This window comes from Macrobrachium rosenbergii, chromosome 12 (assembly GCF_040412425.1).
Source record: "Macrobrachium rosenbergii isolate ZJJX-2024 chromosome 12, ASM4041242v1, whole genome shotgun sequence".
NCBI lineage: Eukaryota > Metazoa > Arthropoda > Malacostraca > Decapoda > Palaemonidae > Macrobrachium > Macrobrachium rosenbergii.
In genome coordinates, this window is record NC_089752.1 from 29,644,589 (window position 1) to 29,671,414 (window position 26,826).

Here is a 26,826-nt window from a genome sequence, read left to right on the forward strand (position 1 = left end):
GGCTATTGTAAGTAATGGGGCTTATTGAGAAACAAACTCAGAATCATGGCTTGAGTGCTTTAGGAAAGTTAGTAGGAAGTATGGTGTGCAGAGGCTGGAAAATAGATCACAATTTCAGAAATTGAGATGGTTTGGACATGTGGTGAGAAAGGATGTCTGTTATAGAACTGGTGGATGTTAAATTTGCAGGCAGGATGTCAGCAACCATTAGGAAGTTCTAGACAGGAATTAAAACCAAAAGTACACAAGAAGAGAAGAGAGGGAACTTCTCAGATGACTGATGCTATTAACCCTTGCCATATTTGGGGAGGTCAAAACTTGTTTGTGGTAAAGCACACTGGTCTGGCTTACCTAAAGATGTTCTTAATGCTTACTATAAATTTGCTGTCTATGATAGAATGCTGGGTTTGGTGTCATTTTAAAGCCACATAAACATACTTTATTTTGGTATCTTCAAAGCAAACAACAGGCCCTACTTGCATTGGAGATAGGATGAAACAAATGCCTCAATGCATCATACAAATGATACTTGATGTCAAAATATTTTAGTTTTATTTTTTTATGAATATCATTTGACATATTCAGATTCTCAAGTAATGGCATTTAAATGTCATTGAAATCCCATAGGAAAATGCACAACAAAATCAAATTTTGGTGATGATGGTGCATTTCAAGCTCTCTGTTTGAATATTGAGTAAAAAAAAAAACAGTTGAATGTCAGAATATAAAAAATTGCATTTGCCAAACGTAACTTATTCTATTCATGAACTGAGAGGTGGTTAGAATAGGCAGAACGATTCTATCATATTGAGATGGTACAAAATGCTTTAGGAAAATAATACCGCATTTTACTATTTGTATTTGTCTTGGGAAAATAATACCACATTTTACCCTTTGTATTTGTCTAGCAGTTGCTATAAGGGTTTGTGGATAGGTGTATGCTGGCTTTAAGGTCTGAATTACACATCATGCTACTGTAGTCCAGCTTATAGTTGGATTTTGTATTTTTTTTAACTATATATTTAATTTCAGTTGTATTGTCTTTTAAGATCTCATGTGACAGGTTGTGAGTAAGGGCAATGTTGGCCACTAATGTTCATTTTTATCTAACAGTATCCCCCTGGTGGAACTATGCGGAGTCAGTGGGAAAGAAGCAACTATGCCACTAATCAACTTGATGCCTCATCAGATAACCTTCCCTCAGGATGTGTTCAGTATTTAGTTCCAGGTAAGATCTATCCTTTTAAATGCTATAATATTATATATATATATATATATATATATATATATATATATATATATATATATATATATATATATATTTTTTTTTTATTTATTTATTTATTTTTTTTTTTCTTCATGATGTTGCCTTGTAATGCGTATATCCTCCTATAATTTTGACATATTTACTTCTTTTTCCATGTTTATGTGTAATGATAATGATTGTTGAAGTGTCATATTTAGTTTGGCATCAGATCTCAAAAGAACTAATGATTAAGTACTTGATACACATCGTGACATTATATATATATGCATACTGTGTATATGTATGTTTATACAAATATTCACATGAATGTATGTTGAAGTATGAATATGTATGAATAAATCCTTTGGTATAGGCTTATGAGAGTTAGTAATCATACTTCAGTGGTCTGGGTGAGCTGTTTAACCCTTAAACGCCGAGCCTCTATTTACAAAAACGTCTCCCGTATGCCGCCGGCGTTCGGTGAGTTAGCGCCGAAGCGGAAAAAAAAGTTTTTTTCAAAAAATCACAGCACGCTTAGTTTTTAAGATTAAGAGTTCATTTTTGGCTCCTTTTTTTGTCATTGCCTGAAGTTTAGTATGCAACCATCAGAAATGAAAAAAAATATCATTATCATATATAAATATTGGAATATATGACAGCAAAAAAAAAAAACATATAATTGTATACAAATCGCGCTGTAAGCACAACGGTTAAAGCTAATGAGTTAATTTTTTTTAGTTGTAATATACACTAAATTGCGATGATTTTGGTATATAACAAATTGTAAAACGATCAAAGTAACACAGAGAAAATATTATCACAAAATGATGCATGAATTCGTAACGTACGGACGTAAAAAATGTTTTTTCAAAAATTCACCATAAATCGAAATATTGTGCTAGAGACTTCCCGTTTGTTGAAAAATGAAGCTAATTGATGGAATATTATTAGACTGTAAGTGTTTTAGTTTACAATTGCAGTTTTCTACCATTTCGGTCGAGTTAAAGTTGACCGAAAGTCGAATTTTTTCTATTTATCGTGATTTATATGAAAATATTTCAAAACTGATAAAAGCTACAACCATGAGTTATTTTCTGTTGTATTGTACATGAAATTGCGCACATTTTCATATATAAAACTTTATGTAACGACTAATATAAAATGGTGCAAATATTACGACAACGAGACGAAAGAATTTCTGAGATGTTCGCCGAAAGTTACACAAGAGACGTAAGGAAAATGTTTTTTTCAAAAATTCACCATAAATCGAAATATTGTGCTAGAGACTTCCAATTTATTGCAAAATGAAGGTAAACGATTGAATATTACTAGAATGTAAGAGTTTTAGCTTACAATTGAGGCGCTTAACGGCAGAGTGTCTCAAGCGCCAAAAACTAAAATTGGAGAAAAACGCAGTCAAAGTTTGGCTACTTTCAGAATGCGATATCTCAGCATTTAAATGAGGTACGACACTGGGGTTTGTTTTAAAATAAAGGTTATTGTGTCTGCTTTCAAACCATCATTGTAAAATAGCCAAGAGTTTAATGCATGCCGAAAGATAAAGCGATGACTGCATTCATCTTGAAATCAATCTTATACTCCGGTACACTGAATCCCATAAAAACACACACCAATACCCCTGTAACCCTCTAGGACCCCCAAAGATATTATCTTTGTTTTATTTATCATTCTGGATAATTTCCTTGATTATCTTAATCTTACAGGAATAACTAGGTGATTTTGTTCACTTCAAAAAGACCTAAAAGCTAATGCTTTAAACAATAAAATAGCAGTAGAAAGATAATAAGATATTTTAATCAGAATACTCTGAGGCTGATACAGTCGTCTCACCTGCAAAACAATAATAATTGCCGTCAATAATGGCTAAAATACATTTTGATTGGAAAAAACGTAAGCGCCAATTATTTCAGGCGAGAATCAGACGTCATAGTCCAGTAAATCATTATCCACGTCATTCTCATGAGGAGTATCTTGGTGTCTGGAGTAGCAGTGAGGGTATCTTGATCACAAAAAAGCTGGTTGAAGTATGTCATGAAAATCTGGGGGATGAATGGAACCAGATCTTTTCAGCTTACATACGCCTCACCTTTGTAACGTAAGCTTTTGGCTACATTTTGCTTCCAATTAGCAAAGTCCCGGACTCTCTTTCTGCCCCTGGAAGGTCCTGGAACATTGTCATCTACATTCGTGTCGGACATGATGAAGAGGAACCAGTATTATTAATGAATAAAGAACAAAAAGAAGCACATTAAATCCAGAGGCGATCATGGGGAAGGAAGGTACAAGAATGTTTTTTATTGCAGTGATAGCCAGCGCCTCCGCTGATGGCTAGCCTTTCTCATTGGCCGTGCGGGAGGTGTGGCAGGGCGTCTGGACTCATGATTGGTTTATGCACCACGGGCGCTTGCGACTCTCTGCCACCCAGACCAGCAAGTGCAGCCATGTGTAGCATCACTAAAGAAAAGAAGTAATGTTACAAAACGAGAATTTCGACCTTGTTGTTGCGGGAAATTTGAACTGAAATTTCTTCTCCCCACAGCTAGAGGGTTAGAGATGACGTTGGTGTGCTTAACTCCAAATCGGCGACTGTGTCGCTTACGACACTCTGCCGTTAGGCGCCTCAATTGCGTTTTTTGACCATTTTGGTCGAGTTAAAGTTGACCGAAGGTTGAAAATTTGGCAGTTATCGTGATTTATGTGAAAATATTTCAAAACTGATAAAAGCTACAACCATGAGCTATCTTCTGTTGTATTCTACATGAAATTGCGCACATTTTCATATATAAAAGTTTATGTAACGACTAATGTAAAACGATGCAAACATTACGACAACATGACTAAAGAATTTCTGAGATGTTCGGCCGAGTTACCGCGTGCAGACGTAAGGAAAAAGTTTTTTTTTTTTTCAGAAATTCACCATAAATCGAAATATTGTGCTAGAGACTTCCAGTTTGTTGCAAAATGAAGGTACATGATTGAATATTACTAGAATGTAAGAGTTTTAGCTTATAATTGCGTTTTTTGACCATTTCGGTCGAGTTAAATTTGACCGAAGCTTGAAATTTTGGCAGTTATCATGATTTATATGAAAATATTTCAAAACTGATAAAAGCTACAACCATGAGTTATTTTCTGTTGTATTCTACATGAAATTGCGCACATTTCCATATATAAAACTTTATGTAACGACTAATGTAAAACGATGCAAACATTACGACAACATGACTAAAGAATTTCTGAGATGTTCGGCCGAGTTACCGCGTGCAGACGTAAGAAAAAGTTTTTTTTTTTTTTTTCAGAAATTCACCATAAATCGAAATATTGTGCTAGAGACTTCCAGTTTGTTGCAAAATGATGGTACATGATTGAATATTACTAGAATGTAAGCGTTTTAGCTTATAATTGCGTTTTTTTACCATTTCGGTCGAGTTAAATTTGACCGAAGCTTGAAATTTTGGCAGTTATCATGATTTATATGAAAATATTTCAAAACTGATAAAAGGCTACAACTATGAGTTATTTTCTGTTGTATTCTACATGAAATTGCGCACATTTCCATATATAAAACTTTATGTAACGACTAATATAAAACGGTGCAAACATTACGACAACGTGACGAAAGAATTTCTGGCGCGGACGTAAGGAAAAAGTTTTTTAAAAAATTCACCATAAATCGAAATATTATATTATGCTAGAGACTTCCAATTGGTTGCAAAATGAAGGTAAATGATTGAATATTACTAGAATGTAAGAGTTTTAGCTTACAATTGCGTTTTTCGACCATTTCGCTCGAGTCAAAGTTGACCAAAGGTTGAAATTTTGGCAGTTATCGTGATTTATATGAAAATATTTCAAAACTGGTAAAAGCTACAACCATGACTTATTTTCTGTTGTATTGTACATGAAATTGCACACATTTTCATATATAAAACTTTATGTAACGGCTAATATAGAACAGTGCAAAAATTACGACAAAATGACGAAAGAATTTCTGAAATTTTCGGCCGAGTTACCGCGCGGGCGTAAGAAAAAAGTTTTTTCAAAAATTCACCATAAATCAAAATATCGTGCTAGAGACTTCCAATTTGTTGCAAAATGAAGGTACATGATTGAATATTACTAGAATGTAAGAGTTTTAGCTTACAATTGCGTTTTTGACCATTTTGATCGAGTCAAAGTTGACCGAAGGTTGAAATTTTTTGTAGTCGACGTACGGTACGTCCACTTGGCACCCAACAGACAATTTTAGTCGACGTATGATACGTCCAGTAGGCGTTTAAGGGTTAATAATATTAGTAGTACAGTGCAATAGCATTTTGCAGTATTAACTGAAGTTATTTTGTATGTATTGATAATGTATCTCCTGAATTCATACAACTTTCAGCTTCTTTTTTATGTGGAATTTGCATGTTGGGAATTTTTCCTTGATCGCTTTTACAGTTTTGATAATATGTATCAAGTGGTGTTAGTAATTTTGATATGATGATGATTATTATTAAGTAGTTAAACAAGACTACAGAGTTCATTTATGTAGCTCTTACAGGGCTGGCCTGAAGGATATGTTTGGGAATACTGTGAATGGTGTGATATAGACATTACTGGAATATATATGTATAATGTTTAGCCATAAGGATTTATAGCAGATTTTTGTATAAGAATTATACATAGGATGGTACAACTTGAATATACAGCCTTATAGATTGGTAACATATATTATTGCTTACACATTACTGTAAATAGCCTTGGGAACTAACCTGATTGGTAGACTTCTTTATACAATATAGGTACCAATATGCAGTAAATATGCCTTGCTGTCAAACTTCTCATTTCCAGAGATCCTTTATTCCTCACACCGATGGACTGTGGAACAGTCTCTCGGCGGATATCACGAAATGGGAACTTCAAAAGTTCAAGCGAAGATGCAATGCATTATTGATTTATTAATTTGTCAATTTATTTCTCTTTTTTTATTGAGTGATCTCTTCTCTCTGTATTTCCCTTTACCTCCTGAATGAACAACATATTCTTTGGAAGCTTGAATTTCAGGTCAGTGGCTCCTGTTGGGCTTGTTCCATATGAATAGTGTTCAACTTCTGAATAATAATAATAATAATAATATTAATAATAATAATAATAATAATAATAATTAATAATAATAATAATAATAATAATAATAATAATAATAATAATTAATAATAATAATATTAATAATAATAATAATAATAATAATAATAATAATAATAATAATAAAGTATGTGATTTCTCTTAACCCTTAAATGCCGAGCCTCTATTTACAAAAACGTCTCCCATATGCCGGCGGCGTTCGAGAGTTAGCGCCGAAGCGGAAAAAAAGTTTTTTTTTAAAAATCACAGCACGCTGAGTTTTTAAGATTAAGAGTTCATTTTTGGCTCCTTTTTTTGTCATTGCCTGAAGTTTAGTATGCAACCATCAGAAATGAAAAAAAATATCATTATCATATATAAATATTGAAATATATGACAGTGCAAAAAGCATTTTGCATATACTGTATAATTTTATACAAATCGCGCTGTGAGCAAAACGGTTAAAGCTAACGGGTTATTTTGTTTTTCTTTGTATTGTACACTAAATTGCGATGATTTTGGTATATAACAAATTGTAAAACGATCAAAGCAACACAGAGAAAATATTATCACAAAATGATGCATGAATTCGTAATGTGCGGACGTAAAAAAATGTTTTTTTCAAAAATTCACCATAAATCGAAATATTGTGCTAGAGACTTCCCGTTTGTTGAAAAATGAAGCTAATTGATTGAATATTACTAGACTGTAAGTGTTTTAGTTTACAATTCCAGTTTTCGACCATGTCGGTCGAGTTAAAGTTGACCGAAAGTTGAATTTATTTATCGTGATTTATATGAAAATATTTCAAAAACTGATAAAAGCTACAACCATGAGTTATTTTCTGTTGTATTCTACATGAAATTGCGCATTTTTATATATAAAACTTTATGTAACGACTAATATAAAACGGTGCAAATATTACGACAACGTGATGAAAAGAATTTCTGAGATGTTCGGCCGAGTTACCACAAGAGACGTAAGGAAAATGTTTTTTTCAAAAATTCACCATAAATCGAAATATTGTGCTAGAGACTTCCAATTTATTGCAAAATGAAGGTAAATGATTGAATATTACTAGAATGTAATAGTTTTAGCTTACAATTGCGTTTTTCGACCATTTCGGTCGAGTTTAAAGTTGACCGAAGGTTGAAATTTTGGCAGTTATCGTGATTTATGTGAAAATATTTCAAAACTGTTAAAAGGCTACAACCATGAGCTATTTTCTGTTGTATTCTACATGAAATTGCGCACATTTTCATATATAAAACTTTATGTAACGACTAATGTAAAACGATGCAAACATTACGACAACGTGACGAAAGAATTTCTGAGATGTTCGGCCGAGTTACCGCGCGCAGACGTAAGGAAAAAGTTTTTTTTTTCAGAAATTCACAATAAATCGAAATATTGTGCTAGAGACTTCCAGTTTGTTGCAAAATGAAGGTACATGATTGAATATTACTAGAATGTAAGAGTTTTAGCTTATAATTGCGTTTTTTGACCATTTCGGTCAAGTTAAAGTTGACCGAAGGTTAAAATTTTGGCAGTTATCGTGATTTATATGAAAATATTTCAAAACTGATAAAAGCTACAACCATGAGTTATTTTCTGTTGTATTCTACATGAAATTGTGCACATTTCCATATAAAAACTTTATGTAACGACTAATATAAAACGGTGCAAACATTACGACAACGTGACGAAAGAATTTCTGGCGCGGACGTAAGGAAAAAGTTTTTTAAAAAATTCACCATAAATTGAAATTTTGTGCTAGAGACTTCCAATATGTTGCAAAATGAAGGTAAATGATTGAATATTACTAGAATGTAAGAGTTTTAGCTTACAATTGCGTTTTTTGACCATTTCAGTCGAGTCAAAGTTGACCAAAGGTTGAAATTTTGGCAGTTATCGTGGTTTATATGAAAATATATCCAAACTGATAAAAGCTACAACCATGGGTTGTATTTTGCTGTATTTTACATGAAATTGCACACATTTTCATATAAAAACTTTATGTAACGGCTAATATAAAACAGTGCAAAAATTACGACAAAATGACGAAAGAATTTCTGAAATTTTCGCCGAGTTACCAGTTGTGAGCGTAAAGAAAAGTTTTTAAAAAATTCACCATAAATCGAAATATTGTGCTAGAGACTTCCAATTTGTTGCAAAATGAAGGTACATGATTGAATATTACTAGAATGTAAGAGTTTTAGCTTACAATTGCGTTATTCGACCATTTTGGTCGAGTCAAAGTTGACCGAAGGTTGAAATTTTTTGTAGTCGACGTACGGTACGTCCACTTGACACCCAACAAACAATTTTAGTCGACGTATGATACGTCCAGTAGGCGTTTAAGGGTTAACTTTGAAAGTATGGTTTTCCAGAATTAATTTTTGGCCTGTATAAGTGTTTTATCTAATGAGGTGTGAAAGCCTTCATGTAAGAATTTGTTAATTTTCATTGTGTTAGTGTAGCCAACGTTTGTTTGAAAGGAAGGATGAGGGATGAATTTGCAAATATTTGAAAAATTTACACTGTTTATTTAATGGCTTAAATTAGATAGTTGTTATGATTCGAAACTTGAAGATGTTTGAAACTTGAACATGTAAACTTAACCACTCTGATCTTTCTTTCAGGTCATCTACCAGATAAGTTAAAGGAATACTACAAACGATATCGGTCTCTTGCTACAACGTACCTGACATACAGTGCAGATGGCACACATCTTTTAGCAAACCTTGGAGGGGAGCATATTTACCTATTCAATATGACGTCTCCACTTCATCCCAGGAGTTATGTACCCCCTTCTCTGCCAAAGTTACACTCCAAGGGTAAGACAGAGAATTTTCGACTTTTGAGGTTGATTTTCAGTGGTACACAATCGTAGGAGAGGGCATAGGTTTACTTGCTGAAAAACAGTAAAAAAAATTTGGGTAGTTTGTATATCCATAGGACGTACCTATAGCTCATTAACAACAACTCCAAATGAAAAATTGCATAGAATAAAAGATGTTCAGCATGCTGAAATCTACCTGAAAAGTAACTTACCTGGCTAGTTTGCTTGAATTTGCCGATTGACAATTTTTTTAGTGGAAAGTAACTCTTACCCAGTTGACATGAATGGTGCCACGCAGCACCACTCTCCCGTAGTTCTTAAGATGGCTGTAGTGTGGCACTCGTCTCACCCTGTAGTTCCTAAGGCTGCCGCCGTACGTTGCCACGACCTGATCGTGGGAAATTTAATTCCGTCCAATCGTATGTCCCTTTGACCCAGGTCATTGCCTAGGGCCATAGATTAAATACATCTAACCAATCAGAATGTATCTGATTGATATACTTCATAGACCTATGCCATGACCCACAGTCACCCTTTCTTTCTGTCTTTGACCGCCGAGGTGGAGTGTCACAATAAAATTGTTGTTCCTTAACGTAGTGTCTGCTGACAATTTTTACCCCTGAACGATATTTAGAATTTATTCCGTGTCCATTTCGGGCATTTCTGGATTTAATTAAACGTGTCTATCCATTCAGAAGCTGCCCGACATCCCCCGTCTCTTGATTTACTTTCCCGGCCTAAAACAATAAGACATGGACATGGACCTAGTACTCTACAGTAAACCCCAAGTATTCGTGTTCTCATGATTCGCGGACTCACGCATACGTGGGTTTCTCTGTGAAACATATCTAGCCATTATTGGCGGAAAATTCGCCCATTCGCGGTATTTTTCACTGAGAAATATTCACTAATTACTGTATTTTCATATATTTTTCATGAATAAATGCACTTTTTGTGATAAATCTATTAAAGTACTCAGGTATGAGCATTTTTACAGGGTTTTTCATGTGTTTAAACTATCAAAATGGGCAGTTCTAAGTGTTTTTAGAGGGGTTTTGAGTATTCACGGATTTTAGCTATTCGCGGGGGTGTGTGGTACGCATCCCCCGTGAATACGGGGGGTTCACTGTACTTCCGATTCATGTGAACTCCCAATCGCTGTAAAGAAGCCGAGGCTGGTACCCTTGTGGTCGGACAGCAGTGATATTGAGTAAGGGAAGCGGTGCAATTCTTTCTTTGTGGTTTAAAAAAAAAAGTATATCTTAGTTTAACCAGACCACTGAGCTGATTAACAGCTCTCCTAGGGCTGGCCCGAAGGATTAGACTTATTTTACGTGGCTAAGAACCAACGGGTTACCTAGCAACGGGACCTACGGCTTATTGTGGAATCCGAACAGCATTATGATGAGAAATGAATTTCTATCACCAGAAATAAATTCCTCTAATTCTTCATTGGCCAGTCAGAGAGTCGAATGCTGGGCCAATAGCGTGCTAGCCAAGAGCTCTACTCACCCCTCCAATGGAGATCTTTGCGGTTAACATTGCATAATGAATAATGATGATTTGGACCTACCACCATTAAGGGCTAGTCTATTACTGGGTTACAATGGTGGTGGGTCCAGGGGGGGGCGAAGCCCTCTGGCCAGGTCAGGGCACGGCACCCTAAGTAAGGTTAGGTGGGGTTGGGTTTGGTAAGGTCAGGACACAATATTCTAGGTTAGGTTAGGTTTTGGTCTGTTTGGTTAGTTCATAGCCAGTGCCGAAGCACGTGTCTGAACAGATCATTAGTTCTGCCAATCGGAACAACTAGACAAACTTATCCACACGTTTGAGTTACTGGGTTAAACAGCAGGGGCTACAGGGGGGCGAAGCCCCTTGGCCATGTCAGGGCATGGTGCCCTAAGTCAGGCTAGATTGGGTTGGGTTAGGTTAGGTCAGGACACGAAATTCTAGGTTTGGTTAGGTTTTGGTTTGTTTCATTAGGTCACAGCCAGTGACAAAGCACATGTCCAAACAGATCTTTTGTCCTATCGATCAGAACGATGGGACACGCATGATGTAGCTGTATGTATGTAGAGTGGCGGGTCAGTCTGTCAGTAACAAGTAATGTTTCTTATGTAGGTAAGCAGTAGCTTAGGCTAGCAGTGTCCGTAGGTACATTAGGGCAGACTACTCGATTGTTGCAGCCTCTTGTGTGTAAGAGTGGTGGGTCAATCTGTCAATAACGAGTACAGTAATGTTTTTTATGTAGGTGAGCAGTAGCCTAGGCTAGCGGTGTTGTAGCCTTTTGTATGTAGATTGGCGGGTCAGTAAATCAGGAATTACGAAAGTTGTGGACATCGTATACATTTGTGTCCATTCCCCCACCCAAAACCCGCTGTTTCCCAAGAGTGTTCCCCTTACCGTTTGTAGGGTTCCTTCGATTTTTTTATTTTAACACTGGGTCATGGCAAAAATGTGATAAATAGCAATGATTTCATTTCCAATATAAAAAAAATATATAGTTTTTGTTAGATTTTTTATTTACTTTTTTTTGGTGGGTAAGTCGCCGTCCCATGGTCCTACACTAGCCCCAGAAATTTTTGTTGTGTCTCATAAGGTGAAGGTTAAGTACAGTATACAAGTTTAAAGTATGGACCATGAGCAGCTGGTTTAAGTGAAATGTAACAAATTCCACCATCAGATGTAAACACCAATTACTGAACTCTTGTATAACTAAGTTAGACTTAGCTGTAATGATGATTGTTGCATATACCAAACAACATGAATAATAATGTTAAAATACATTTTCATAGGTCAAGTTAAAGTATCAGTAATATTTGAGAGAGAGATTTTTTATGATTTAAATTTGTTTTCATTTGATTACCATTTCAAGTACATATGATGTGCTTCGACATTGAGGTGATAAGTAAGTTATATGCCATATCACATGAATGCTGTTATATATTTTTTAATAGGCTTCAAATATCGGTACCTGATATGAATTTACATACACACACAGATGAAAACAAGAGATGGTTGGTTGAGTTTTTGCTAGTCAGCGCATTAGGCAAAGGCCATTTCTGTAATCCAGAAAAATGCTTGTTTTTTAAAGGACAGACCCCATGACAAGTCTAAAAATCCAGCTTTTACTCCTTCTTCCATACCATTATATCTGATTCGGAAACTTCAAAGTAGCTAACCAATAATGGGAAAAATTTCGAAGGTTTGGGAATAGAGAGGTATTTTTAGATTTTCCAGATTATGCTTCACAACTTTTGTGTTGAGTCTTGTATACTGGTGTGTCTTTTATGCCAACAAATAATAATAATACTATTAATGATAATATAGCACAGTAAATTCCCTTCTATCCAGTATTTGAAAAACAAACTCTTAATCATCTGGCATATTTTATCCAGCTGCCACTGAATCAAGAATTATCTAGAGAAAGGAGTGAGAGAGAGAGAATGTTTATTTCTTTCTAAAGAATGTTTACTTCTTTTTAAAGAAACTGCTTTTTGCCTTTCCATGGGGAACTTTTTCTTTTTTCTTTTTCAAGTGGACAAACAGATCTACTGTAGGCCTTAATTGCCAGTTCTCTCTCATATTTGTGTGTATATATAAAGTCCTTCCCCTCTCACTTTCATCCATCTCCGTAGACTCTGTTGATGAATTTATGAGTGCATAAATTTGCTAATGAAATATAAAAAGAATTGTAGCTTAAATATCAGAAAGGATTTAAGTTTGTGTATGAGAATAAAATTCACAAGTAAGTTTGATTAAATAAAGTTGCATAAATGAATGCATGTGCTGTGTTGAGGATTTCAGTTTGTGTATGAGAAGAAAATTTATAGTAAGTTTGATTAAATAAAGTTGCGTAAGTGAATGAATGTGCTGTATTGATGTATGGATTTAAGCACTCTTCACCCTACCATTGGAAGTCATTTATGATTTTATGAATGATATAATAATAAAAATATTTATAAAAATATTTATTATAGATATTGTTTATTGGTAACAAATGAAGAAATTATAGTTCAGGATATGTGTATGGCATTTTAGAAGGATTTTTTCGTGCAACAACCAGAAAATTTAAATAACCAGCAACCCTTTTGTCCCAAGGGTCCTGACTGTGAGGGATTTAGTTGTAATATTTTTGTGATGTCTTTCAGATGGCGATGGGCTTTCAAATGGTGTCTGCAAGAGTATATCCTCAAATACCAATGGAATTTCAAGTCATCTCAGTAACGGAGAGAAAACATCCTCTCCTCGTTTTCCTGTGTCTGCTCCCCTTCCTCCAAGAGCAGAAACTCTCAAGGCAAGAGCCAACCAAGCTTTTGCTGCAGAGAATTACATAACTGCTCTACAACTGTACAATCAGGCCGCCCAGATCTGTCCAAATTCTGCAGTTTTATATAGTAATAGGGCAGCAGCTCTCATGAAAAGAAAATGGTAAGGGATTAAGAAATGTTTGTTCTGCATTGATAACCTTTTTGATCATGTAACTTGACGTTTGCATTGTGATGAGTGCATAACGTTACAATTTCTGCTCAGAAGTTATGAAGTACTAGCTCAAAGGCAGCAGTCCATTTTTGTAAGGGATTGTTGTGTTGATTTTGTTTTTTTTTTTTTTTTTACTCAAAACTTAGTTGCGCCAGCTTATATGAGATTTGTGCAGTAACTATGGCACAGTGTTATACTTAGAGTATTTTATAGCTTCATGTAATTTATTTAGTAATTTTTTCCAACACTACTGATATTTGTAATGAAAGTCATTCTAATAGTCCTTGTCCTTGATTATATTTTTGAGGTTTTTGGTATAAGGCTTTTTCATTAATGTTTCACATAATTTTGCTCCTTTGTGGAATAAATATTTGTATATGTTATTTAGATTTATTTTTTATTAATTCAGTTTAGTTTTACTCTTCCAAATGTTCTAAAGTTTTTCTCATGCTAAGTCACCACTCCTTTAATAAGTATATTACAAGGAACCTTTGTGACGTGTTATTGTGTACCTCTCGCTGTCATTTTACCTTTGTTGTTATCTTTTTAATTTTTTATTAGATATATACGTTCTCATTTTTGTTGTCCGTTTTCTCATGGTATTTACATTTTCTCAATAATTTTGCTTTTCTTCCTTTGCCTCTTTTATAGACATAACTTATATCCTATAGTTTACTTATCCATAAGATCTTATTACAGGGAAGGTGATATTTATGCTGCCCTCAAAGATTGTTTCACGGCTCTAGAGATTGATCCGTATCATGTAAAAGCTCATTTCAGGTAAGCTTTGAGATGAAATTTTTACTCTTACTAGTTGACTAGTCTTTACTACTTATTAAAATAAGACCTCAAATGGTAACTTTAATTACCTGATGCATCTGTTTTTATGAGTCATCTATATTGTGTGTTAGTCATGAAGTCTTATTTTTTGCATGCATTGCATAATTATTAGCCTTCAGTAAAGTAAGTTTTGTTCATGAAACTTACCTGTCAGATATATATATAGCTGTATTCTCCGAAGGTCCGACAGAATTTCAAATTTCGCGGCACACGCAGTGGCCGGTCAGGTGGTTAGTACCCATTCCCGCCGCTGGGAGGCGGGTATCAGGAACCATTCCCATTTTCCATTCAGATTTTCTCTGTCGCCGGTGTTGTCAACAACTGTTGTCTGCACCTCCGTCATAGGATTTGCTTTTTTCTTGAGTATCTCATTGTCTGTTGGTATTTTGACTTTGGATCGGTAGATCGGCATACGCTTTTTTGACTTTTCTTTGGGTTTTGCTTTAGATTATCATTATGTCTGGGTCTAGCTCTGCTAGTTACCGTGCGTGTGTGATGTCTGAATGTAAGGTGAGGTTGCCGAAAGCTGCGGTTGACCCTCACACTGTATGTTCTAACTGTAGGAAGCATATATGCATGTTGAATGATAGGTGTCATGAATGTGCTTCTTTGTCTGAAAATGAATGGAGAGCGTATGATAAATATGTGAGGAAGTTGGAGCATGATCGACTGAGGAGGTCTTCCTCCAGGAGTGCTTCTCTTTGGAAGTGTTGATGTCGGCCCTAACTCCCCTGTACCTTTAGATCCTAACCCTGTGGTTTTGTCTCCTGCCCTGAGATCGTGCCAGTGGAGACTAATATGCTTTCCGCTATGATGGAATCGATTCGTGCATTAGAATCTAAGGTGTCAGCTCTCCAAGATAAGTGTTGTGAAGTGACTAGTGCCCCAGTGCAGTGGAGGGGGCGTCAGACCGGCCCATCATGCCTCTAGGCCTGGACCTCTGCTGGACTCCCAGGACTCAGGGAGAGAGCATGTCGAAAGTCGAAGGAGGGTGACGGGAACCCCACCGGTCTGGCGTCCCACGGCAGGTCCTGAAGACGTTTCCCAGGCTGCCCAGGCGCGAACTCGTGTTCGGGTCCTGAAGGACTGCTTCGTCTTCTGACACGCCCTCCCACGCAGGGGTTGGAACCGTCAGATAGACTCTCGCCCTCTTAAGAGAAGCTTTAGGGAGGAGGACGCTTCACGCCCTCTCTCTCTACTCTGTGCTCCTCGCCAGAGTTTGTGGATGCGTTCCCCCGCAAAGAAAGTACCGGACGTCATCCGAAGAAGACGTTTTTGAGCGCCCTAGAGCTCTCCCTCCTCAAGAGAAGAGGATTAGGACGCCCCTCGCCCTTCTGCCTCTAGGTTCCGTGATTCTCCAGAGAGAGGGCGCCACCAACGAGGACCCTTATTGCCTCCATGCAGCAGCAACTCTCCTCTTTCATTGCAGAGAGTCCAGGTCCCGTCCTCGTCGGAAGGATGTTAGACTTCCAGTGAAGAGATCTAGGCGGTCTCCTTCTCCTGCTCCTCGCTCGTCACCTTCGTCTGCTTCGCCTGCTCGTCGTGGAAGGAACCCGAGACTCGTCCCCAGAGGGTGTTGGGGAGGATCGTCGTGGCGTCACCCCAGGACGCCCTCCTCCCTTCTCGTTCTAGACGTCATGTTCACCTTTTTGTTGATGACACTCGTCAGGCTCCTGACGCTTGTCATGCTGCCAGACGTGGACGCTCTAAGGGACGATCCAGACGTTCGTCATGCTGCCAGACGTGACGCCGGCTGGGCGCTCAAGAAGCTCGCCATGCTGCCAGACGTGACGCCCGATGGACGTTTTTGACTCCCTTCAAGACGCCCACCTGCCGTTGCTGTCGGCTCGTGTGTGGTTCCTGGTTCTCCAGCTGCTTTGCACGCCAGTTCCTCTTCCAAGCAGAGGTCCCTGCGGCGTGTTTCCTCTCCAACTTCTCTCTGCTCTTCCCCGCCCGATGTTGGAGATAGACTCAGAGTCTCGGAGTCTGAAGATGAGATTAAGGATCAGTCCTCGCCGCCGGACTACCAGATCCTCGTCAAGCTGTTGAAGGAATTGTTTCCTGACAAGTTTCTGCCGGCAGTACCTCTCTCCCCTCCTTCTCAACTGACTTCGACTAAGTCTAGGAAAGCTCCGGGATTTCTGAAGATGACTAAATCGCTCTCCACTAAGCGGGCCTTCAAGAAAGTCCATTTGTGGATGGACTCCCGCAAAGCTCAAGGAAAGTCTTCTTTCGCCCTTCCCCCTTCAAGACTCTCGGGAAAAGCGGCGATGTGGTATGAGACCGGAGAAGACTTAGGCTTACGTCTTCCTTCCTCATCTAAGGGAGACTTCGCCTCTCTCGTTGATTCGAGTAGGAGGTCTCATCTGTCGACGGCCAAGATTCCTGGACTCTTACGGAGATGGACCATCTTTTGAAGGGCCTTTTCAAGACGATAGAAGTTTTCAACTTCCTTGACTGGTGTCTTGGAGCTTTGGACCTTAAGTCGCGGAGTCAGGACTCGATCTCCTTGTCGGACCTTTTGAGCGTCTTGTCTTGTATGGACAAGGCGGTCCGAGATGGTTCTGACGAATTGGCCTCGCACTTTGCGCACTGGAGTGCTCAAGAAGAGGTCTCTATTCTGCGGTTTCGCTACGAAGTCCGTCTCCTTGGCTCAGAAAGGAGAACTGTTGTTTGCTCCCCTTTCCAGTCATCTTTTCCCGGCTTCGATGGTAAAGGACATCGCTGCAAGCTTACAAGAGAAGACCACACAGGACCTGTTGGCCCAGTCATCGGCAAGCGCCCTGCGGTTCCGTGACCTCGACGACGCCAAACCGTCAACATTCACCCAAGATGAAGAAGCCCTTTTCGTGCGGATCATCCTCAAAGCCTTCTTCTCGAGGAAAGAACCTCTCGAGAGGTAAAGCCCTTGCTAGAGGTAGGGGCAAGAAGTGATGTGATTCTCCTCCAGATACCGGTGGGTGCCAGGCTTCTTGCGTTTTCCAAGCCTGGAAAGTGAGAGGGGCAGACAGTTGGTCCCTTTCGGTTTTAGAGAAAGGATACAAGATCCCTTTCCTTTCTCCCCCCTCCCTTAAGCCTTTCGCCCTTGGACCTCTCTCCGTCCATGCGGTCCAGAAAAACAAGAGATCCTGTACGACCTGCTGCGGCAAATGCTCGTCAAGAGAGCAGTAGAACAGGTCTTAGACCTGAATTCCCGGGCTTCTACAACAGGCTGTTCCTGGTCCCAAACAGTCGGGAAGTTGGAGACCTGTGCTGGATGTCAGCAGCCTGAACAACTTGGTCTCGAAAGAAACTTTCAAGATGGAGACGGGCGCAGTCTGTTCTAGGAGCCTTAAGACCAGGGGATTGGATGGTATCCCTCGACCTTCAGGACGCTGCGTGCTTCCACGCCCCGATACATCCTCAGTCAAGGAAGTTCCTGAGGTTCGTCTTGAGGGGAAAGGTGTATCAATTCAGAGCTCTTTGCTTTGGCCTGTCCACAGCTCCCATGATTTTCACCGTCATCATGCGGAATGTAGCAAGGTGGCTGCATCTGGCAGGCGTGCGTGTCGCTCTACTTGGACGACTGGCTGATTCGAAAGCGCCATCGAGGGAGAGGTGTCTGGAGGATCTTCAAGCAACTTTAAACCTGACGAAGGAACTCGGCCTGCTGGTCAACTTCGGAAAGTCACACCTGACCCCAACTCAGTCCATCGTGTATCTGGGGATTCAGATGGACTCAGTGGCTTTTCGGGCTTTTCCGTCCCGAACGTCAACAGCTGTGCTACGGAAAAGTCCTGGCCTTCCTAGGGAAAGAAACGTGTTCGGTGAGGGAGTGGATGAGTCTGCTGGGGACCATTTCCTCACTGGAAAAGTTTGTTTTCCTAGGGAGACTACATCTCAGGCCTCTTCAGTTCTTCCTGCAAGACAACTGGGAAGACAAGGAAAATCTCGAGTTCTCTCAAACTTTCCCTCAAGTGAAGGAGCATCTCAGGTGGTGGTTGGATCCTCGAAGCTTTCAGAGGGCGTGTCTCTCAGCCTTCCGAACCCCGACCTAGTGTTGTTCTCCGACGCGTCAATGTCGGGGTGGGGAGCAACACTGGGCAAGAGAGAAGTGTCAGGCATCTGGAGAGGGGAACAGGTGACCTGGCATATCAATATGAAAGAATTAGGGCGATTTTTTCTAGCCCTTCGATTCTTCAAGATCAAGTGTCCGGTCGCACAGTCCAGGTAAACGCGGACAATACCACTGCTCTAGCTTACCTGAAAAAGCAGGGAGGCACTCATTCTGTTCCCTGTTCGTTCTTGCGAAAGAGATCCTGTTGTGGGCGAGTTCCAGGAACGTTATTTATCCTGACGAGGTTTGTAGCAGGCGTTCAGAACGTGAGAGCGGACCTGCTAAGTCGTCGTCATCAACTGCTCCCCGACAGAGTGGACTCTGAACCAGGAGGTGTGCCAAAAACTGTGGGGTTTATGGGGTCGTCCCTTAGTAGACCTGTTTGCAACATCAAAGAACAACAGGCTTCCGCTCTACTGCTCTCCTGTCCTGGATCCAGGAGCAGTGTCAATAGACGCCCTTCTTTGGGACTGGTCTCGTCTGGACCTTTACGCTTTCCCTCCCTTCAAGATCCTGGGAGAAGTGGTCAGGAAGTTAGCGTCGTCGCAAGATACGAGGATGACTCTGATCGCTCCGTATTGGCCTTACAAGGAGTGGTTTCCGGAGGTAATGTCGCTTCTGGTAGACTTTCCAAGGGTGTTGCCTCTTCGTCCAGATCTACTCAGACAGCCCCACTTCGAACGATACCATCAAAACCTCTCCGCTCTCGGTCTGACTGCGTTCAGACTATCGAAATGCTGGCGAGAGCGAGAGGTTTTTCGAAGCAGGTGGCAAGAGCGATCGCGAGAGCCAGGAGAACATCCTCGATCGCAGTTTACCAGTCGAAGTGGGCCGTATTTCGGCAGTGGTGTACTCGCAGAGGGATTTCCTCTTCCTCGACCACTGTGAGCCAGATTGCAGACTTCCTTCTTTTCCTTAGGGAAGTTCCGAAGCTGGCAGTCTCTACTATTAAGGGGTATAAGAGTATGTTGTCGGCGGTCTTTCGGCACAGAGGATTAGATATCGCCAACAATACGGACCTACATGACCTCATTAGGTCGTTCGAGACGACTAAGGTGCCTCAGTTTTTGGTTCCATCTTGGAATTTGGACGTAGTTCTTAAGTTCCTGATGCAAAGCCCTTTTGAACCCCTTCATGCTGCTTCTTTGAGGGACTTAACAAAGAAGACTTTATTTTTAGTTGCTCTCGCTACTGCAAAGAGAATCAGTGAGATTCATGCGATATCTAAGTCAATTGGTTTTAAAGGAGACGATGCGGTGTGTTCTCTCCAACCGTCATTTCTTGCCAAGAATGAGAACCCGTCTCACCCTGGCCCAAGTCCTTTGAATTGAAAGGTTTGGCGGTATTCTGGGTCAGGAACCAGAAAGACTGCTATGCCCTGTTCGGGCTCTAAAGTTCTACTTGGACAAGACAAAAGAGTCGAGAGGTCTTGCGGATAGGTTATGGTGCTCGGTGAGAAGACCTGACGTCCCCATGTCAAAGAATGCGCGCTGGCTTTCTTCTTGAGGTCCACCATTCAAGAAGCGCATAAGAGTTGTCAGGAGAGTGACTTCGAACTTTTGAAAGTTAAAGCACATGAGGTTCGGGCTGTTGCAACGTCAGTAGCCTTTCAAAAGAACATGGCTCTGAACGATATTATGAATGCCACCTTTTGGAGAAGTCATTCTGTGTTCGCCTCTCATTACCTAAAGGACGTAAGAACAGTGTATGAGTCTTGCTGTTCATTGGGACCTTACGTTTCGGCTGGTACGATCTTGGGAGAAGGAGGCAGTACCCATCCTATCCTTTAATGTATGGTTAGGAATAGTTTTTTAAAATTTTTTTTGGTTGTGTTTTTATGGTTGTGGGTAGACTGTGGGGGCAGTCTTCCCTTTCCTTAGTTTTTTAACTAGTCACGATGTTTGGTAGGTCAGGTGGTTATTTTTGTCTCTTTGCTTCCTTCTTGAGGGCTACGATCTGGGCACATAGTGGTCACGTCCCCGTTGACAGATCGTCTGGAACTCTCCAACCTTATAGGTCTCTACCTCGTTGGAAACTCCAGTAAAGCAGACGCAGACTTGGGTGACAGTAATCACGAAGTCAGCTATGCTAAAAGGTAAGGAACCAAGATGTGTAATCATCTACATTGTTTTGTTTCTCAATCCTATGCTGTCTCTGCCCACCGCCAATGGTGCGATTCAGCTATATATATATCTGACAGGTAAGTTTCATGAACAAAATGATATTTTAATGATAAAATAAGGTTTGTTCATACTTACCTGGCAGATATATATATTCGTAGTGCCCACCCTCCTCCCCTCAGAAGACAACGGCACTATGAAAATCTGAATGGAAAATGGGAATGGTTCCTGATACCCGCCTCCCAGCGGCGGGAATGGGTACTAACCACCTGACCGGCCACTGCGTGTGCCGCGAAATTTGAAATTCTGTCGGACCTTCGGAGAATACAGCTATATATATATCTGCCAGGTAAGTATGAACAAACCTTATTTTATCATTAAAATATCATTTTTCATACAAACCCATTAATCGTAAGATGTCATAATCTGCATAGAACTATCCCAATCACACCAACCTGCATCACCTAAACAGAACAATACTACTAAATTGGAAAAAAATTTTACAGACTAAAGCAGCATCAAGAACCCGGGTGATCATTTTTGTAAATAAGATCTGTATTTGAATCAAAACTGCTAAATTTTGAAATGACAGATATATATTATAATAGAAAATTTAGTATGGATGAGTGAGGTTATATCCTTGAAAATTGTGACATCTGCTACTGGAGAGGTAGTATTTGTTTTGAAATGGTCAGACAGCTAAATCATACATTACTTTTATAATAACAGAATCAAAATTACAATATTTTCATATCTTACAACAAATAATTTTTTGGTCCAATCAGTATCAAGATATCATACAAAACGATTTTGTAAAACTGGGAAGCACCCCAGAAAATAACAAAATAAATTACAAAGATGACAGTGTTCGGTGACATCGTTAATATATAATCAACTATACCCAGACCTACATATGAAATCCATGACAAAGAAAGCGTGTTAGTGTGAGATGCAGCATCTTCCTAGTACACTTGAATTATGTCATGGATGATTTTACACACCACGTTATAATTTGACATTCCATGAAACAAATTGCACACACTCCAAAAACCAAACTGTTTTTGCAGGTAAATTGTCTGCAGACAGTCTTCAATGACAGGTTTTTCCAGTTTATATTAGCCCACAAGCGCTTGGTTCCCTTCCTTGCCTGTTCCAGTGTCCAGTTTCTATAGCTAGGGAATGAGCACTCAACCTCATGCGAGTCCATGATACTCTGTCAGTCTCATTCACCTTAGCTTTATCTATATAAATATCATGTACACTAAAATTGACATGTATTTCTTTATACAAATTCATCCTTGAGGAGTGGACTCAGAAATATTACACATAAAATTTTGTCATTACCTATCTGTATATCATCTATATTGCTCTGCAAAATATTACATAATTATCTGGAAGTTGGTGTGTTTTGACCTAACAATATTAATACTGTAGTATGAACAAGTTTGATCACAGAATAATAAATTACAGTACTGTAGATTCACTGTCTCAATTTAGAGAGCCTATCCATAAAGGATTAGAAATGTGAGCAAATAACAAAAGCTATTTTCTTTGATAATACAAAAAGCTTGATACCACATGTTGATATAGTCACTGCCCTACTCACAAACATTCATGAACATTCAGAAATATGAACAGACAGGGTCACAAGTTAAAATTGTGTTTGGGGTGCTCCCTTTTGCCACCTGTAAGTTCAAATTTTGCCCTGTGCGCCTATTCTGCTAATAAGAATTTTTTGCATACAACAGAAGAACACAAGGAAGAAGAACCTGTTCCTTTAAGCCCCTTCCCCGATTATCCTGAGTATTCTCGTGATTAACTTCCATGTATCATCTTACTATCACAAGGATACATGTTCATGCTCGTAAAATATTCCTACTTATTTCTATCTTCTTGATTTGACTCTTTCTTTGATGAATTCTCATTTTTTTTACATTTCATCTCCTCATAGGAGAAGTTAGTATGCATTTTTGTCAATAGATGGTGGTTTGCATTGTTTACTTTGTGAACTTCCAGTGTCAGATGCTGCTCCTGAGAAATTCTCTCCAAGTTTATAACTTTCAAAGCATGGAAAATATACTGTTACTTTTGTTTGAAGAAATAGCTCTTTGTTGGGTGAGTCGGTAGAGCTGCGGACTGTCACTCGATGGGCTGGAGTTCAATTCCCCGGCCGGCTGATGAAGAGTTAGAGGAATTTATTTCTGGTGATAGAAATTCATTTCTCGCTATAATGTGGTTCGGATTCCACAATAAGCTGTAGGTCCCATTGCTAAGTAACCAATTGGTTCTTAGCCACGTAAAATAAGTCTAATCCTTCAGGCCAGCCCTAGGAGAGCTGTTAATCAGCTCAGTGGTCTGGTAAAACTAAGGTATACTTTTTTTTTTTTTAAGAAATACTTAAGTCAAGTTCAAGATCTTTGTCTAACAAAAACTTTTTCCAACAATTGGAAAGAGTTGTTAACCTTACTTACTTCCAAGGAGATGCAGAGTTGTAGATTCCTGACTTGAGGTTATAACTCTTAATGTTGTCTAAGGTTTGCTGTCCTCTTCCTCTTGTATCAGATCTTCCTCTTCCTCTAGGATGACCAAGACTTCATCAAGATATTTTTACTGATACAAACATTTGCATGCCATTATCACCCCTTGATCCATCGGTTGTATCAATGCTGTAGTATTAGGAGGGAGGAAGACAACTCGGATATGACCATTAGAACTAACGAGCCGTTCTGCATCCGGGTGTGCTGGAGCGTTGTCGAGAAGGAGTACGACCTTTACATCTGCAGGTGTAATGTGTTTTCCTGCAAATAGCGCACTTCAGGAATAAAATGGTTAAAAAACCGATCACTGAAAATTTCACTATTGAACCACACGTTTTTTGTGTTATAATAAATCATGGGTAAAGTGTGCACACAGTCCTTGAGGCACCGTTGCTTAGCAACCTTCCCTACTACTACAGGCTTGAGTCAGTGTGTACCAAAGCATTTGCCCCAAGTAAAGCAGAGAATTTGTCTTTGCTAATTTTCTTCCCAGGAACCATATCCTCACTCATAAGTGCCTGGGTTTTAGTTGGGAGCAAGAGCCAAAACAGAGCAGTTTCATCAGCATTGTAAATCTGACTTAGGTGCAAGTCGTCCTCCTAAACGAGTTTCTGAAATTTAACTCGGAATGGTTCCACAGCATCTTTATCACAACTACCAGGCTCACCTTGTACCACTTTATTACGAATGCTGTGTCAATTACGGAATAGCCACAGCCAACCTGTACTACCACTGAAATTGATACCCAAATTTTCTGCTAATTTAGTTGCTATGTCAGGAATCTCCACCCCACACATGTTGACATTCACTGACCTCTCTTACACATACTGCTTGTAGATGGCTTCCTCCAGGTCCTTACTGTGACACACTTTCATATGCATATGCCTATGCACAAAACCTTTCTTATTTTTCGTAGGGTCAGTATCAAACTTTGCTGCAAAAACTTGGAGTTTTTCCTTACTCTTATGTATGTCACTGATGGTTTACTCTTTCACACCATATTCATGACACACTTTTGCCACGGAAACTCCAGCTTCCTAATAAGTTCCAATTTCACACCAATGCTAAGGTTAGTGCGCTTCTTTTTCTCACCTCCCTTACGCACAGAAGACGTATTCAAGGGTATGAAAAAAAATAGAGAACCAATGTACAGGTTCTTGCAGTTACACACGAACAAGAACTGCCAATTACGAAACTACCAGACTTTGTCTATTAATGGCTATTATTATACATATACAGTACATTTAAATATGTGTGATGTGTGCCGCTTGAGTAATGTGACCAAACAATAACAGTATGCGCGCCACGCGAGTGAATGTATAAAAAAAAACCATTCCCCTTGGGTGGATTTTGTCTGTTGCTGATGTCTGTTGGTTCCGGGTTCGTTAAAGCGTGGCTTCACTGTACAGTAGTACAGTATTGTTCCTGGTCAGAAACTAAGTCATAGTTGAAAGATTGCTCCTCAGAGTGAGATGAACAATTGATATTGGTTCAATAGTTCATTCTACTGGAGGACAGTGTTTTTGGCAATTAAGAATTCAGGAAGGACAAAAGTACCCATAGAGTGGTCATTACATCAGCAAGTCCGACAGTCACTGGAATTAGGGGAGTTAATGTGGACTCAATAGCATGCAGATGAACAGGAACGACTAGTCTACTACTACTCCTCAGGCTTGAGCGGTGGGGCATTTCTTCAGGTTTGGCCTGATGCAGACTCATATGCCTTTCCCCTTTATCTAATCTAAGGAAAGTATTGGACAAATTTGGAGTACGAGAATTGCTCATTGACTACTGTAAAGCACTATTAGCCTCAGAGCAAATGATTTTCCAGCTATCCGGTAGATGTCTCTCATATTCTTCCATTAACTTACAGACCTCACACTTAACCGCTTGGAGTTGCTCAGCCGTCTCCTCCCAATAAGGGGATTTTCAAAGGTATCATGGGTTCTGTCCTAAGTGGAAAACAGCAGTGGCCTTTTATCAGAGCAGTGGTTTGTGTATTGCTCAGGGTGCCATTCTAGAGGAATTTTCAGCACCCCTGTAGACATCAAAGTTTCTCTGCTTTCTTAGACATAGTAAGATTTTATCACTTTCAGGGTTATCATTCCATGCTCTCCTTGGTATTGTGTCATGTGCAATTAGATCTGGCTGATAATCAGCACCTTAAGGTGTTGAGATCAGTCGAGATTGAAGCCCCTACAACTCAGTATATCACTCTCTCTCCAGAATTTAGACACAGGCCTAAATTTTATCTTTAGATCCTCTTGAGCCTCAGGAATGAATTCCAATGAATGATTTGTTATGAAACTCCCTTTTAATTAGTACTATTGGCAGTTAAAAGAGTAAATTTATTTTAAGCACTCTCCGTAAGCCTATTGTAAAGGGAATACTGTTGTATCTTTTTGCCTTAGAGCTGACAGTGATGTTAAGGCTAAGTTTTTCTGAGACCTGTAGGAATTCCAATTTAACCGTTTTGGTGGGGAAGAAGAGGAAACACTTCTCTGTCTTGGTGGGGGGATAAAACTTACTTAGGTAGGTTAAGCCTGGAAGAGGCAAAGTTATCCTTTTGTTTTGTGGTTTTAGAAAACTAAGAAAGTCTTTGTCTTAAGTTAATCCTGCAATAGGCAAAGTTGACATTTTGTTTTGTGGTTTTAGAAAACCTAGTGTCGTTGTCAAAGGTTAAGCCTGGAAGAGGCAAAGTTGACCTTTTGTTTTGTTTTAGAAAACCTAGAATGTCTTTGTCAAAGGTTAAACCTGGAAGAGGCAAAGTTAACCTTTTGTTTTGTGGTTTTAGAAACCTAGAATGTCTTTGTCAAAGAAAATTATGTTCTCTGTGATGTATTTGATTAGGCTAGTGCATGAGAACTAGCTCCATACCTTTTACCTATATTGAAGGTAAACATTTATAATGTGAGATCTGTTGCAACTTCATTTAGTTTTATAACAATTTGTTGCTTGAGAATGGGATTAGTGCATGGCAGTAGAAGTGCAGTTTGGTTTTTGCTGCTCACTGCCTTAAGTATGCAGAATCCTGTTTGAAAACAGTAAAGCCATTACTCCGCTACTAGTACCAGGTAAAGTCTTTTCCTTAACCGAAGAAAGAGCAGTCATTTAGGCTCTTTGTTTTAAATCCCGGGTTTTAGTATTTTGGGGAGCATGAAGGTACTGTACATACACTGTATAGGAACATGCCTTTATATCATTAAGGTACAAGCTACAGCACCGTAAGCACTTGTCAACCTGATGCCTATTCTTGCTGTTAGTGCAGTCAGTGGCGCTTACTGCGCCGTAACTTGATGCAACAGCATTGTAAAATGCCGTTAACAGAGCTGGAAAGGCACCATTAGATCGAATCCGCAGTATGTTGGTGTCGCTGTAAGTTGGTGATGCACTGTATTTATTTATAGTGACTTGTTTTGAAGGATTTTGGATCCGGGCACAGGAGGTCCCCTCATGCTGCTTCTGTTTCACTCTGGCTGAATTGAAGTGGTTTTCTCTGCAAAGCAGCCCTTCACTGCACATGTATGACAGCCTTACTC

At 39.3% G+C, this 26,826-nt stretch overlaps 1 protein-coding gene across 13 annotated transcripts in view; it reads left to right on the forward strand.

Moving 5' to 3' along the window:
* The window catches only part of LOC136844479 (WD and tetratricopeptide repeats protein 1-like), a 157,986-nt gene that overhangs the window by 91,364 nt on the left and 39,796 nt on the right, over window positions 1-26,826 (forward strand). For all 13 annotated transcript variants that reach the window (XM_067113758.1, XM_067113753.1, XM_067113755.1 and 10 more), the window contains exons 7-10: window positions 1,114-1,228; window positions 9,013-9,207; window positions 13,364-13,643; window positions 14,394-14,474. In XM_067113758.1, coding sequence (XP_066969859.1) covers window positions 1,114-1,228; window positions 9,013-9,207; window positions 13,364-13,643; window positions 14,394-14,474 — 671 coding nt within the window. The remainder of the gene's footprint in view (window positions 1-1,113; window positions 1,229-9,012; window positions 9,208-13,363; window positions 13,644-14,393; window positions 14,475-26,826) is intronic.